Source organism: Xiphophorus maculatus, chromosome 19 (genome assembly GCF_002775205.1).
Source record: "Xiphophorus maculatus strain JP 163 A chromosome 19, X_maculatus-5.0-male, whole genome shotgun sequence".
Classification (NCBI taxonomy): Eukaryota; Metazoa; Chordata; class Actinopteri; order Cyprinodontiformes; family Poeciliidae; genus Xiphophorus; species Xiphophorus maculatus.
In genome coordinates, this window is record NC_036461.1 from 6434265 (window position 1) to 6450174 (window position 15910).

General features: G+C 40.0%; 2 protein-coding genes across 4 annotated transcripts in view; both read left to right on the top strand.

The window, feature by feature from the left end:
- Positions 1 to 15910, top strand: part of LOC102229447 (gamma-aminobutyric acid receptor subunit rho-2-like) — a 77486-nt gene that overhangs the window by 49650 nt on the left and 11926 nt on the right. The gene's annotated exons all lie outside the window — the stretch shown is intronic.
- LOC111612183 lies at positions 1449 to 14358 on the top strand. Of its 3 annotated transcripts, none has more exons than XM_023352465.1 (15): positions 1449 to 2523; positions 2623 to 2682; positions 2766 to 2801; positions 2899 to 2959; positions 3046 to 3152; positions 3246 to 3518; positions 3615 to 3708; positions 3891 to 3958; positions 4043 to 4288; positions 4455 to 4589; positions 4685 to 4747; positions 4848 to 4979; positions 5552 to 13498; positions 13590 to 13672; positions 13936 to 14358. In XM_023352465.1, exons 1-13 carry the CDS (start codon positions 2446 to 2448, stop codon positions 12449 to 12451), a joined length of 8253 nt encoding a protein of 2750 aa, XP_023208233.1. In that variant the 5' UTR covers positions 1449 to 2445; the 3' UTR covers positions 12452 to 13498; positions 13590 to 13672; positions 13936 to 14358. The 3 variants fall into 3 exon arrangements, with proteins under 3 accessions (XP_023208233.1, XP_023208235.1, XP_023208234.1); XM_023352467.1 differs by having other exon boundaries at positions 13956 to 14358; XM_023352466.1 differs by having other exon boundaries at positions 5552 to 13473.

Below are 15910 nucleotides of genomic sequence, written 5' to 3' on the forward strand. Positions count from 1 at the left end.
GCAAAAAACTACGGAAAAAAACCCATTATAAGTCAATGGTACAAATCCTACACCCTAATACCCTACTGGCTAAAACGGAGAATTGTCTCCCCCAGCTGGCTCAAAAAGAGAATTGTCTAACCCAGCATCTCTAAAATAGAGATTAGGTTTATGTGGATACCAGCTCATAAAGATATAGCAGGAAATGAAATGGAAGATCATTTACCTAAGGTGTCCTTAAAACAAAGTAGAATTATGGAAATAAAGTATTGTAAGTCTGGAAAAAATATAATGAATTATTAAGAGCAACATCAAAGGAAACATGATATAGAGACATTTAAACTTAATAAGATATTAATTAAACACAAAATAAATAAAGCGGTTATTACATTTTGGAAGGTAACAGGATTATATGTAAGACTTTAGATTGGGGAGCGGTTAACTGAGTAACTGTTACACATGGAATTAGTTTGGAACTTTAAAATGAAGCATAATAATAATAGGCTTCTAAAGAATAAGTTACAGTTAAAAATTCCAGATATTTTGGGTTTTTTTTTTTTTTTTTTAAGTTGCGCCCTGATCCACACTCCATACCAGTAGGTGGCGGTAATGCACGCCCTGATCCACACTCCATACCAGTAGGTGGCGGTAATGCACACCATTAAGTTGCTTGCCAACCGCCATTAAAAACAAAAAGAAGAAGAAGAGCTTTCTGCTTCCGACTCTCCTTGGTTAAGGTAAGAAGTGTTTGTGTTCTGTCCATAAAATATACTATTTAATTTCATTACTATATTATTAGAACTGCTTACAGTTGTTAAATGTAATGTGTTCTTTAAGAAATGTGATCGATTTTAAAAGTTTGACTGCTGTGGGATATTTTGTTGTGGCTCTGATAGCGTAGCTGCTAGCTTGATGGAACCGCAATTTGTTCACATGTTAGCACTTTGCTAACTGGCTTTCGTGAAACCTGTTAGGCTATAAAATCTCTGTTAACATCAATCTGATCAGCTGAAATAAGGCAATTTTGTTTTACCTCAACCTAGAGCTATTGTGACTTGCAGAAATTGTCACAAATAACCGGAACTAGCATATTAAGCTACTTCACTGACTCAGTTGCTTCGGATACAGATACTCTCAGCTGCCGTCTTGTGCCGACAGTGAAAAACAGCAGAACTACATAATATTAGCTTGGTATGATGTAAATTATAATTTTTGTTTGAATTACATAAAATAACTTCATGATCTGAGTTTTTTTCATTATGTTTGGCCTATCAATAATTTCAAATAATAAAACATAAAATATCTGGGTTTATTTTGTTCATCCGAACCAGAACCTCCAGGTTCTCCGTTGTAGAGTTTTACTGAAAATCAGCGGAGAAATATCTGTAGCACAGCAGCTGCGGTACAGTCTGCCCACTAGAGTAGAACTGAACCGAACCAAACATGAACGTATTTCATCGCCTAACGAAAGACAAGGAAGCAAAGAGATTTCGGCTAAAGAAATCTGAACTTGAAAAGAGAACACAAAATGCTTTATGTGTACTAGTGTGATTGTATGGACAAAAAGCCACCTGAAGAAAACCCGCAGCCGCAGAAACTGAGTCAGTAAAGTAGCTAACTATGCTAGCTCAGGTTATTTGCCGCCATTTCTTCAAGTTGCCATCCCTCCCCCAATAAAACAGCTTGTGGTACAGTGGTAAAACAGTATTTCCACATATTGCCACGTTTAAGCTGTGATAGCTCCCACATATTTTGTAGTGTAACACTAATAACTCCCACATATTTTCTAGTGTAACACTCTGAAGAAAGCCAGTTAGCAAGTTGTTAACATGTAAACACATGTGCGCGGAAGTAACGCCTATAAATCACACAAAGCATCATGGGAGCTAGAAATTTGCTGGAAAGAAGATAAATGTTTTAGACCCACAGGAAGCTAATTAAGTGCTGCAGTGTTTTTAAGTCTCGTAATTTTGTTCGTATCTTCACATGTAACATCTCTGTTTTTTTAAAGTATATTTTTAACCAAGTTGTAAAGTGTACTTATGTTTGCACCAGTTGTGAAAAATATATTGTCCTTGTTTAGAAACCTTAGAACAGTTTTAACTTTATTCTTGTATTTAAGAAAATAAATATTCACCTATTTTTAACATAGATATATTTTTACGGTTGTTTTTTAATTGAAATTTATTTTGCTTGTATTTACAGCTTCTCTCTTCTGCGAGACTTTGTGATTTGGAAGTTTTCCACTGCTGCCTGCTACGAATCTGACCTCTGCATCATCACACCATCTAATTAATTCACTTATACTGATACCTGTTGATCCTATAGAGATATATTTTATCTAGATATTAAGAAAAGCACATAGTAACATTGAGTTAAAAGCATTCACAAACACATATAATATTGTTTGAATAACCAGCTTTCCGCCCCCCCAGGTGTCTTCTTTTTTCATTCTGCTGTTACAGGATGCCACGTAGAGGACGACGCTCCGAGGCTGCCAAGGTGAGATGGAGAAAGCTGGAGATTGTGCCGGTCGACGCAAAGGTATAACAATTACACATTGAAGTAATTGTTTTTGTCTAACTGTAGTTCTTAATGTAGTTTAGACTTTAGGCATGATTATAATAGTTTCTGTGTTTACAGCCTGGGACACCACCGCTCGCACCCAGCGCTTGGAACCCAACTCGGTCTCCGCCAAAGAAGGTATGTCTGTCATTTTAAATTTTAGTAACTTACTGTTGGATGATAACAATTATTTTCTTTACTAATTTTACTTATCTCTTTAGATGTCCCGACTGCTGGAGGGTGAACTGCACGACCAAGTATGTTCATAAAAAGTTCAGGATCATTTATTTAGAATAACCAAAACAAGTTATGTTTGTAGTTAATCTATACATTTTTTAAATAACTCTTTTGCAGATGTCGCCTCCCGTGGTGCGTCAGGAGGAGCCCCGTGTGCCACCGACCTCTCCTGGGTTACGTATGTAGATAAAATCTTTGTTGTTTTGTTCTTACATTTTCACCTGCATAAAAGCCTAATCTTGATAACTAAACGTTTCTAAACAGGCCGTGGGACGGGGCGTCGCCATCGGGTGGAGACGTGGCCAGCCTCCCGGGTGACCAGACGGAGCTGCAAGTTGGTTCTGCCTACTGCCGGGGCTCTGGAGAAGAAGGTATTTTTTTATTTTTTTTTAACTCGTATATAAATATTGGTTTGCATGAAAAAATTCTATAAGCGAACTTTAATGTTTGTTTTTATTTTTCAGTTTGCTCTTTTGGTTGGTGATTCCCATCTGCGTGCTTTTGTGGATGGGTATTCTACCATGCCAAAGGGCGACTTCTCCTTAGGGGTGCTTGCATCCCCCGGTGCCTCTGCGGAAGAGTTGCGGCTTGAGGTGCTGGATGCAGTTCTGCCTCGGCCCCCCGAGGTGATCTGTCTTCTGGCCCCAAGTAACAACTTAACCGCCAGCAGGACTGTCGTGGAGGCCGGAGCAGCGTTTGACGCTTTGTTGAGTACCGTCTGCAACCTCTCTGCTAATGTAAGTATAACATCCACTGCATTTATCCATGATCAAATATATCAGAAAACGTGGCGTATATTAATTTTGTTCCTTTATTTGGTTTGAAATTTAAAGGTGGTCGTTGTGGACTTTCCACCGCGCCTTTGCGTGGAGGTCAGTGTGCAACAGCTGCTGCGGCAGGAGTTTCAACGTGTGGCTGGTCAGAGAAGTAAGTGACACACACAATTTGTGTTTAGACTAAAACTTCAGCAAATTTACATTTTATAGTTTTCAGGGTTCAGATCTATGAAAAAATTATTTATTTTTCCTTTCGTATCTACTATATCTCAAATTAGAACATCGTTAGTGTGACTAAAAATTAGAATGAAATTTTCTTTCTTTTCCGTATAGGTGTTCGGTACTTGCCTGTCACTGAACACTTCCCGTTGAGCTGCCTGGCATTGTGGAGCAGGGATGGCGTAAGTTGAATTGATTTTTATAATTCTATTGTAAACATTTTATTGAGGCATACTGCATTTTATAAAATGTGTTTATAACTGCAGGTTCACTTGAGCGACCATCCTGGGATGGAGGTCCTTGCTCAGTTGCTTGAGGCGGCGGTCTGCTCGCAACTTGAGTTAAGTGCATCGAAATCTCCTGCTCCTGTGATGTTGGCTGATCCCCCTCCTGGGACGGCTTCCCCCCCCCCGGTGAGACGTCCCCTGCCCCGGATGGTTGTGGTTAGCGAGGAGGCTGCTCCGCGTCGTTCGGAGTCCTTCGCCTGGACTGTGGTTGGTGGTGGTCGGAAGGTACTGGATACATGCTTATTTGATTTAATGAAAATTTTGCAACTGTATATTTCAATGTGTGTATTTCACTTTTTAACATGTTTATTTTGTGTCCGCCTCCCTGATTGTACATTTGAACTTTTCTTTAAAGTGCAGATTATAAAGTAAATGGAAGTTGATTTTACAGGGAGACCTGCTGGATTCTTCCATCCCCCCCAATCCTGTGTGCTTCAGCCCAGCGTTGCTGGAGGAGATGGACCGGATCGTTCCTGCGTCTGGCCTTGAAACTCCGCTACCTACATGTTCTCCAAAGGGGAAAAAGGTATTTTATTTAATGTTAACAAATATAATGATTTGAATTTGATGTGCAAAAGTTTGTTTTAACAATTATATAATTTCTTCTATTTTTTTAATTAGAAGGCGACTGTCAGGCGTCGTCCAATTTCCTACCCCTCCAAGCTGAATCCAGTGGAGCAGCAGGTGTGACACCGTTTCAGAAAATATATCAGACTTTAAGATAGTGAAATGTACAGTACATGTTGACTTTGCACAAAAAATGATATCTTCTGTTGATTTATAGATGGAGGGAGCGCCGAGAGAGACCAACAGCAAAGCTCGTCGCCAGGCACAGAGTCCTGTACCCCCGATGAACGTCCAGGACGAGTCCTCTTCCGTGCCACAGGAGGAACATTTTTGGGATGGGAGCTGCAAGGTAACTGTTTCCTATCATCTCAGTCACAACAAATGGGTGGAGCAGTGCAACGTGTTGTGGAGAAAGTTGGCGTACTTGGTTCTGTTCATGAGAAGGGTGCCAAAGATTATGTCACTCACATGAGCACATATGGCTGTGCAAAGTGAGTTTACATATTTAAGAAATTTGTATTTCACAGCTTTTGACTTTGTAGAGGTGCTGCTTTATTATTTGTGCATTTTTTATTTTTATAAAATTGAATATAATATCAAATTTTTTTGGTTTTCCAGGTTTGCTAAAAAAGTGCGCTAATATTGTTAAAGATTAATTTCTGAATTACAGAAAAGTAAATTTGAGATGCACAAATATGAACATATGGATTTATATTGAAATCCCACCCAATACTAGTGTAATGACAGTATTTGCCATTAGGTTAATTTATCAACATTTTATATCAATTAATCTATTTAACAACAGAATAATTGATTACTCAATTACAAAATATGTGTTTACAACAGGCCTAATTGGTGGTAGATAGTGATAAGGTGAATATTTGTATAAATACTGACTTTTAAAATTTTTTTATGTTACAGGCTTCTGCACTAGAAGTCAGGATCAGCAGTCCACCTGTCCTGTTGGTAAGTGCTACACATTCCCAGGCCGACAAGAGGTATGCTGCATTTTCCCGTAATCACCAGTGCACATGCATGGCACTCACATTTTTAGCTTACCACAATGAGGGGTTGCAGTTTGACACAGTGATGCTTGATAGAGTGATTGAAAAAGGAGACCAACTTTATGCCGGCGTTAAACAGCAACTGATCAGTGATGGAACATTTCGTGACAATCACTTGACGTTTGAACAGATGCCTGACCATGTACTGACCGATAGGAACATCTATGCAGTACACACAACTGGTTTAAGGGTAGGTCATGTTTTTGCTCGTAGCAGGAGCACTCAAGGATCTCGACAATTGGGTTTGCATCTTGCCCTGCAACTGGAATGTCTGTCGGAAAATGTAACCCATGCTTTCCTTTTGGTGACTCCAGAGTGCATTGCAGTTTTCAGGGACAGAAGCGGTCGGTTTGGAGTTTTTGATTCCCACTCAAGAAATTCAGCAGGCCTGCCCCACCCCAGTGGAACTGCAGTAATGATGACTTTCTGCAACCTGTCTGACTTGGTCAGCCATCTATTGAAGCTCTTTCGAAATCGCGGCCCCAATGCCACCTATGAGTTTGTGCCAGTAGGTTTTGACAGGGAAAATGAAGATCATTCTCAGAACTTGACTTTTGACAACATTTCACCTGTAGCAACACAGGTAAGTCCAACTGCTTTGAAATCAGAGAGTCCGTCTGATGAGGAAATGCCTCCTTGGCTTAGGGAAGTTGCAAACGTATTAGAGGAGAGACCTCCAACCATTACAAATTTGTCAAAAGTGCCAAAAACCGATAGAAGAAAAATTAAAAACAGGATCAAAACACAACAGAGACAGAATGTAGGAAGTAAAATGAAACAAAGTTCATCTGAAAAAGAAAGATATCTGACATCTCCAACATTTAGGACCAAAAAGCTACAGGCCTTAAAAGAAAACTATATTCTTCATAAAGTAGAGAGGAAGGATCAGTTAAATAACAGATATAGAACAGATGCATTTTTCCGGAAGAGACGAATAAATTACATTAAGGACAGATTCGATTTTGTCCGTAGCTTCAGAGACAGTCATAAAGCCAAGATGGCTGAGTATATGAAGAAACGATTCAGAGAGGATCCGGCCTTTAGAAGCAGAAAAAAATCAAACATCAGGAATCGATTCAGAGATGATCCGGCCTTTAGAAGCAGACAAAAAGCATACATCAGGAATCGATTCAGAGATGATCCGGCCTTTAGAAGCAGACAAAAAGCATACATCAGGAATCGATTCAGAGATGATCCGGCCTTTAGAAGCAGACAAAAATCAAATATCAGAAATCGATTCAGAAACGATCCGGTCTTCAGAAGCAAACACAAAAAAACAATGCGTGAATATATGAAGGCGAAGTATCATAGTGAGCCTGCTTATCGAGCAAAACATAAAGAAAAATGTGCTGCCAACAGAAGAGGCAGACTATCAAGAGAAGCACATTCCCAAAATTTAACACTGCAGCATGCTTTGCGAATCACAAGGAAGTATAAAAGAAACGTAAGCTTCCACCTTGAAACTCCAAGCTCTCTGATAACTGAGGAAATGAAAGCTGCAATACAAAACTTTTATAAGAACATTAAAAACGGACCCACATATGTTTGCACCGTGTGTCACAGAGCTCTTTTCCCCAATCAAGTAAAGCGCTGTAAACGAGATAAATATACCAAGAATATGCGTGTAGTAGCTGATTGTCTAACCGGTACATATGTTCATGTGTGTGGATCTGCATGCTCAACCCCATGTTCTGTACCCGAAGAAAGGATGGGGGAGTGGATCTGCTACACATGTGACAGCCATCTAACCAGAGGAAAGATGCCATCTATTGCTGCTGTTAATAACCTTCACCTAGCTTCTGTTCCACCAGAGCTTGCGGAATTGAATGTACTTGAACGGCAATTAATTGCAAAAATTCTACCTTTTGCAAAAATTGTTTCCTTGCCCAAAGGACAGCAAAGGGCAATACATGGAGCGGTTGTCTGTGTTCCTTCTGAAATGGAAACAGTCGTAAACAGTCTTCCGAGGCCCCGTGAGGAAGCCCAGCTTTTACAGGTGAAGCTGAAGAGAAAAACCAAGTATAAAGGATACCAATACTTTTACACAGTAAACATGAAAAATGTCTTAGCTGCACTGACCAAGCTTAAAGAGAGTCATCCGGATTACAAAGAAGTAAGTATAAATGAAAGTGCAACATTTGAAGATTTCCAAGAGGATCAGCCAGTTGAGGACTTGGAAACAGAAGCAGCGGAGACTGAAATGGATATAGAAGCAGACCAGCAACCTGACCACATAGGGATAGAGCATCAGGCACTTCGACCTGGTCTGATCTTGGACACCTGCATGCAGCCTCCTGACATAGCACAGGAAGTATTGTCATATGGAGAAGGGATTTTCAGCATTGCGCCGGCTCAGGGGAACAAGCCCATCTCCTTCTTCAGTGTTCCAAGACTTGAAGCAAATGCTTATCCCGTACATTTCCCAACTGGAATAAACACATTAGATGAAGCCCGCCGTGTTGCACTTTCACCGAGTATGTATTTCAATGTACGACTTTTCTCAATAGATACTCGGTTTGCCAAAGACCAGAGTTACCTTTTCTTTGCTCAGTTTGTCACGGAAACTCATATTGCCAATAGTAGTATGTCCATTCAGAGAAGAAAAGGGAAACCAAGCACCAAAGATGGGAAAAATATTTCCAGCAAAATGCTGCAGGATAAAGAGGAGTTGCAAAAACTTATCCAGAATAAAGAGGCTACCCGTTTCATGCAACCCTTAAGAGGAACTCCAGCTTATTGGGAGAAAGGGTTACGTGATTTGCACGCCATGGTGAGGCAACTTGGAAAGCCCACTTTCTTTTGCACGTTCTCTGCTGCTGAAATGAGATGGCCAGAAGTCATTGAGGCCATCAAAGGTCAACATGGCGAGCAGGTAGATTTTTCTGAGCTTGACTGGAATGCAAAATGTGACATTCTTAGAAGCAACCCTGTAACCGTCATGCGCATGTTTGAAAAGAGAGTGGATGCACTGTTTAGAGACCTCATTCTTTCCCCTGCACAGCCCCTTGGAGCAGTGGACGATTACTTTTATCGTGTAGAATTTCAGGCAAGGGGTTCACCACACATACATGCTGTGATATGGATTAAGGATGCACCTGAAATGGAAGACCCCTCATGTTGCGGTGAAGTCATAAAGTTCATCGATCGTCACATATCCTGTCAGTTGCCTGATGAAACCAGAGATCCAGAGCTTCACAAAATAGTCACAGAGGTTCAAATGCACAGCAAAAAGCACTCAAAATCATGCAAAAAAGGTAATGTTGAATGCAGATTTGGATTCCCCAAACTAGCAATGGACCGCACCAGAATCACCGTCCCAGTAATTGACTTTGATTTGGAAATTGATGATGAAACACCAAAGCAAAGTAAGCCAAAAGGTAGGAGAAAGTCCAAAAAATCGAGATCACCATTTGTCTCAAACCTACAAAGAGAGGCTAAGAAGAAACTGAAAACAGTTAGAGATTTACTGAAAGATGACAAATCATCTTTCAGGGATTTGTCAGAGTTACTCCAGGCTTGTAATATGACTAAAATAGAGTACAATGGCCATGTTGATGCTCTCACTTCTGGAATGGTGGTAATGATGAAACGGGATCCTAAAGATAGCTGGGTCAATGGGTACAACCCCGATCTCCTTCGTGCATGGAATGCTAACATGGACATTCAGTATGTGCTTGATGAGTACACCTGCATTGAGTACATGATGTCCTACATAGCCAAGCCAGAGCATGAAATGGCGCAGTTCCTCAAGTCTGTTGTTGATGATTTAAAGACGGCCAATGTTAGCCAACGCGATGAGATGAAGAAGATCATGCAGGCTTATTCAAAACAGAGAGAGGTTAGTGCTCAAGAATCCGTTGCGCGCACTTGTAGCCTACCTCTCAAAAAGTCCTCTCGTAGTGTCCTTTTTCTTCAAACAGATGAAGACGGTATAAAAATGAGTCTTCCGATGAGTAAACTCGTAAACATGTCCCCAGATGAAGAGAATGTGTGGATGAAAGGATTGCCGGAAAAATATCTCAACAGACCAGACACATTAGAATTCGAACACATGTGCCTGGCAGAATTTGCATCAGAATACCGGGTTCTATATGGTAGGCAAATTGAAGGGCCAAATGCAATTGCCCTCCTTAATGATGCAGGATACATCCAGAAAAGAACTATCGGCAAACCTGCAGTTATTAGATTTACTCGTTTCTCTGAGAAAAAAACACCCGAAAAGTTTTACAGACGGCTTCTGAAGTTGTATTTTCCTCATAGACGAGATGAGGACCTAAAAAATGAGGAATGCACAACCTACGAAGCCTTTTACAACAACGGTTTTCGTGGTAGATATCGGGTTAAACAGTATGTGGATTTCAATTGCAAAAGGTATGAAGGGCAAGGTAAGAAAATTGATAAGATTATGGAAGATCTGAATAAGCAAGGACCGGTTCGTAATGCGTGGAACACTTTTGCACCAGAGGTTGAGGTAGACAGTTTAGAATGCGCTGCTGAGCGACCACCATTGCAAGAAGATGAAGAGCAAGACCCTATTCCAGATTATGAAATTGATGTCAGCACTGTAGACATGCCAAAAATTGAAGCTCCTAAACTGAGCCCTGATTTCATCAGACAAATGTACAGGAGTTTAAATGAGACTCAAGCGTCCGTGTTTTACGCCATTCGCGATTGGTGTCTGAAGCGCGTCTGGGGTGAGAAACCAGAACCATTCTTTTATTTCTTGACGGGAGGAGCCGGATGTGGTAAATCTCATGTCATCAAATGTGTTTATCAGGAGGCAACCAAGCTCTTGCGCCAGCTTCCGAGAATTCTCGATATTGGTGACATGTCCAAGCCCACTGTGCTCCTCACAGCTTTTACTGGTACTGCAGCGTACAACATATCAGGGAAGACTTTACATTCCATCTTGAAGCTACCCAAAAGTTTAAAACCACCATACAAGGGACTTGGAAATTCATTGGATGAAGTGAGGGCAGTTCTTTCTAATGTAGAAATCTTAATCATCGATGAAATCTCCATGGTCTCCAAAGACCTACTTGCATATGTTCACTGGAGATTTCAACAAATCAAGGGGAACAACAGGTTCATGGGTGGGGTCTCTGTTTTGGCTGTGGGGGATTTCTTCCAACTTCCTCCTCTTGGACGATCAAAACCGCTTTGTGTCGCCGAGGATGGCGTGCTTGATATCTGGAATGAGAATTTCCAGATGATCAGCCTGACAGAAATCATGCGGCAGAAAGATGACCGAACGTTTGCAGAGCTCCTGAACAGGATTCGAGTTAAAGGTAAAGCCGATTCACTTAGTAAGGATGACAAGACTCTTTTGATCCAAGCTGTTACTGACTCAAAAGAGTGTCCAATGGATGTTCTGCACATTTTTGCAACAAACAAACAGGTGGACACCCATAATGCAGCAGTTGTGACCTCTTTAGGTGTAGTAACAGTTGATATCGAGGCAGAGGACTACAAAAGGGTTACAAAGACAGGAAACATGATTAATCTGGGCTGTTGCATAGCGGGCAACAAACGAGACTTGTCTAACAACATACAGGCTGGTTTGGGTTTTAGGGTAATGATTATAAGAAACTTGGATGTAGAGGATGGTCTTGTTAATGGAACATTTGGGACCATTGCGGATATTGTCACCAGTACGAAAGATGGAAAGAATAGTGTAAAGTTAATTGGACTCAAACTGGACAATCCCCTCGCTGGACACACAAAAAAGATTCAGGGTAAACCAGACAGCTTTGTTTACATTGAGAGATTTGAGGAACAGAGTAGCGTAAAGGGAGTGGTACGACGGCAATTTCCAATCAGGTTAGCCTTTGGGTGTACAGCACACAAAGTCCAAGGGATGACCATGAAGTCTGCGGTTATTTCTTTGAAGCGTATTTTTGAACCGGGAATGGCATATGTGGCACTCAGTCGCACAACTTCCCTGGAAGGACTTAAAATCATTGATTTTGATGAAAGTAAGATCTACGCTGACAAAAACATCAGAGCAGCTATGGAATCAATGAGATCAGCATCGTTTTTGCATATCAGACCACTCTTGCATTTTCAGTCTGGTCATCAAGGTGCAACATTAACAATTGTCCACCACAATGTCGAAGGTCTTGTCTGTCACTCTGAGGACATGAAACAACATCATGAACTTATGCTGGCAGATGTCTTATGCCTAACGGAGACTCATTTATTTGGATCTTCTGTTCCAGCTTCTTGCCAAATGGAGGGCTATTCTTTCTTTTCACGGAACAGACATGTCTCCTACTCAAACAGAGTCGACATTGCTACCAAAGAGGGTGGGGGAGTAGCGACTTACTGCCGGAGTCTTCTCCAACCGCAGGAACGTAGATTCTTCAACCAGGTTACAGATATTGAATTCAACGTTGTGAAAGTGGAAACCCCAATCAGAGCACTGATTGCGACAGTTTACAGGCCACCAAGTTATGATCTTGGAACATTTTTAAGAAATCTGCAGAACCTCTTGGATGGCCTGAATTCAATGGATATTCGGCCCGTTGTCATATTGGGAGACTTCAATGAGGACCTTATTCCTCCTGGGAAAAAAGCCATGAATGAGTTGTTTAGAGCAAAAGGCTTTATGCAACTCATCTCTGATGCAACCACAGAAAAACGTACCCTCCTTGATCACATTTACATCTCCAATCCAGAATACTGTATCCAATCAGGTGTCTTGCAGGCTTACTACAGCTACCACAATCCTATATACTGTGTGTTAGCTTCAGTATAAACTGCATCTACAGTGGCTTCCAAAAATAGTTATGTTCCTTGAAATTTTCCTATTCATAAGGGGTATTTTTCTTGATCTTTTATATTAAATTCCGATGAAATATATTTGTGGTTGTAATGTAACAATATGGAACAGTTCAAGGAGTATGATTACTTTGTAAGCACTGTAAATCTTAATCCTGAATTCATGACAGGATATTATTTTTGGAGAACATGTAAAGATCTTGCATCATTTTATGTGACTGTGGGTTTTTTTGTATATCCAGCAATGAGAAAGCAGTGTGGGTTGTTTTTCTCTATCATTGTTGCAGAGGGTTTGATATATATTTATTCATTGTACACATTTGTGAATTATAGTGTAGCTTGTGGATTTTGTTGTAGGAATAAAAATATTCTTGTACAGTTTGCAAATCTTTTCAATACTTATTTAGTTCCGTAGAAAGGAGGCTTCATAACCAGGGTTTGTATGTGCCCATGAAACTTTGTTTGAGGTTTGGGAATACGAAAGTGGCTGATCTTGAAACACTTATCGGTTCTCTGTCAGAGTAGTTGCTGGAAATATTGGACCAGGAAGCGGTAGATTAAAAAATCAGTTACTACACGTATATTCTGTTCTATTTTGAAATAAAAATTATTTCAAATTGGTCTTCAATCTGGCACATAGCATTTTCCTCATTTTTCTAATGCAGTTAGAGTAACTGTTACCCTTTGAGTAAGTTAATTTTTTGCAAAACTCTTTTTTTATTCTTCACAATTTGCGTCATTCAATTAAAGCTCTCCTTGTTTCATCTCTCCCCAATGATACTGCACTTTTTACTGCTGCAGCCCCCTAGGGGTTACTTCACTAGAAGGACAAAAGTTGAACTCACTTTTGTCCTGTTGGACTCCCTCCACATACTGAGAATTTGTGTTGTTTTGATGGAATTAACCTCTTTTCTCCCAGTTTTAGTCTGTTTTTGCAGGTTGTTCCAAACAAACAATCCTTGGAGGCTGCTAAGAAGAGAGAGGAAACGAGACCTGGAGGTTTGGCGCATGAGAGTTAGCAAATGTATCTAAATTGTAGCAACCTTAAAAGCAGTTACATTTTTGTTGTTGTTGATAATAGATGTCTATTGATGGAATGACTTGTTTATTTTTAGTGCAGGACAACCCTTGCCTAGCTCATAGACTTGGTCCCACACCCAATCTGAGGAGAAGATGGAGTTCCTGTTTCTTTAGATAGGTAGATAACAAATTAAAGCTAATTTTGTTTATTTTAATTTGAAATTGATGATGTTGTATATGTAAGTTTGATAGGAGGAATCCAGTGGATATATGCCCTTTTTTCTTAGGTGACATTGGTGTTTATATCTATCTTAATCATTCTTAAACCTTAGTTTAAACAAAGTTTAATTTTTAGTTTATTCATTCATAAATCACATAAATGTTTAAAAATGTCATATATATTAATTTGGTTTTTGTCTGTTTTTTGTTTTTTTAATACAGTCTGTGATGTGTCACACCAGATTGGATGCCTAAGAAGAAGTTGGGAAAAATCAAAAAGCTTTGGAGAAGCGATTCTTTTTTGTTGTTGTTATTCTTTATAGTTGTAAATAGTTTTTGATGTATGTATATATTTAAGATGGTTTCATTTATTGTATAGAGACTGCAATATGTTACATTAGATTAATTTAAAATATGTTTTCATGTATGTATATAGTTATAAAGGTTTCACATTTATAACAAGTGGATCATCATGGCAAAGCCATAATGTTTCACTTGTGACAGTAAATCTGTCAGGCCTCACCTTGACACTCAGGCAACAACCCTGAGTGCCACACGGCCGGACAGGACACATGTAAAATAAAAAAGATAGCAATTTCTTTTTATTGCAGAGACATTAGATTCTTAAATTTATGGTATTCTTTAAATGTTGTAATTTTGGTTCATTGTAAACTTTACCTGTAAAAAGTTTGTAGAAATCTTTAACATAAGGTCAATATATATTTTTAAACTGTAATATGTTGTGTGTGTGTGTTATTGAAATTTTTTATTTGTCACGATCAGTAGGTAAATGCTAATGAACTGCCTTCCTGCAGTTTATGAGCATTGAACTGTTTGTGAACAGTTCAATGCAAGGTTAATTAGCGTTAGCATTTTAGCTTCAATAAGCTATTAGCTATTTATTTTACTTTTTAGCAATGTTTAGTATACTGAATGGAGTAAATCAATTACAGAAAATATCCTAGTGATTTCCCACATGCTGATGAAAGCAATGACGCTAACATTAGCGTTTCTGCTGATTTTAGCTGATATACTTACTTTATAATACTGAATGGTGCACGTCCGCCTCACTTAACGTTCTTGCGATTCTCCGCGTGCCACTGATTACGTCGCGGCGTTCTTTAGCGTCGATGCCGATTTGTAGCGTGACAACGCCGGGCCCAGACCCACGGGCGCGCCTTGGCAGGCCCCGTCTAAATTTCTTCCGAAATTTTCTAGTTTTTATGTGTAACTTTTCAAACTCGCGCCCCATAATCACTTGTTTTTGTGTTTATATATTTTTTTGAGGTAATTGGTTCGCATAGATTGAAGAAAACCACCTACCTGTTTACAGTTTGGAGTTGTTCTGTTGATGGTTTTCCTGCAGTTTCCCGCTGCACAGATCCACTTCAACAATTTACCGAGCGCATTAAACCTGCAGAAGTTTCCACGCACAATAGCTCACAATAACGCTGCGCCCTGCGGATCGGCAGGAGAAAAGTGCCGGCATTCAGCTTCCCAGTTGCCATCGTAACAGTTGCTATGGGAACGGATCCACAGGTTATCGACCTGTGAAGAAGGGGCGAAATTTGACAGACGTCTGGGGAAAACGTTGAGGTGTGAAGGGGAAGCTCTGGTGACGCTTCGGGTTCGGTTTCTCCGCTGCTCCGGATCCGTTCAGGGCCTCCAGCTGCCCCGCTGCGTGACGGGAAATCTGTCCCAGTTTCGACAGGCAGCAGAAATCAGATGAGTTAAAGATCAATAAGTGGCAAAGCGATGAGCTGAGTATGTTTACAGTCCACGGTGGAAATCTGCTGAATATTAATTTCATCTTGTCAGGATTTAACTTCAGAGAAACGAACAGCAGGACTCCGTCCGGGGCTCCGTTAACTGTTACTCTGCTTAAATGCTGCTGCTGAGACTTTTATTAACTAAACGTGTTTCCAGCTGAGCGGGAACTGATGCATTTTGAGCGACTGGGGGGAAGCGCCCCCTATGGGACAATTAGAGGAATGCATTAAATGATCTTCAAAAGTAACATAAATTAAAAAATAAAACATTTTTTTATGCCATTGCTTCATATCGGTGCATTTGACATTTCAATTTAGTGCAGTTTATTGTGATTTTATGTGAAAGTTGTTTAGGATTGGAAGTTATACAGTTTTCAACATAAAAAAATTTAAATAATAGATGATTTTCTGCATCGATATCCAGTCCT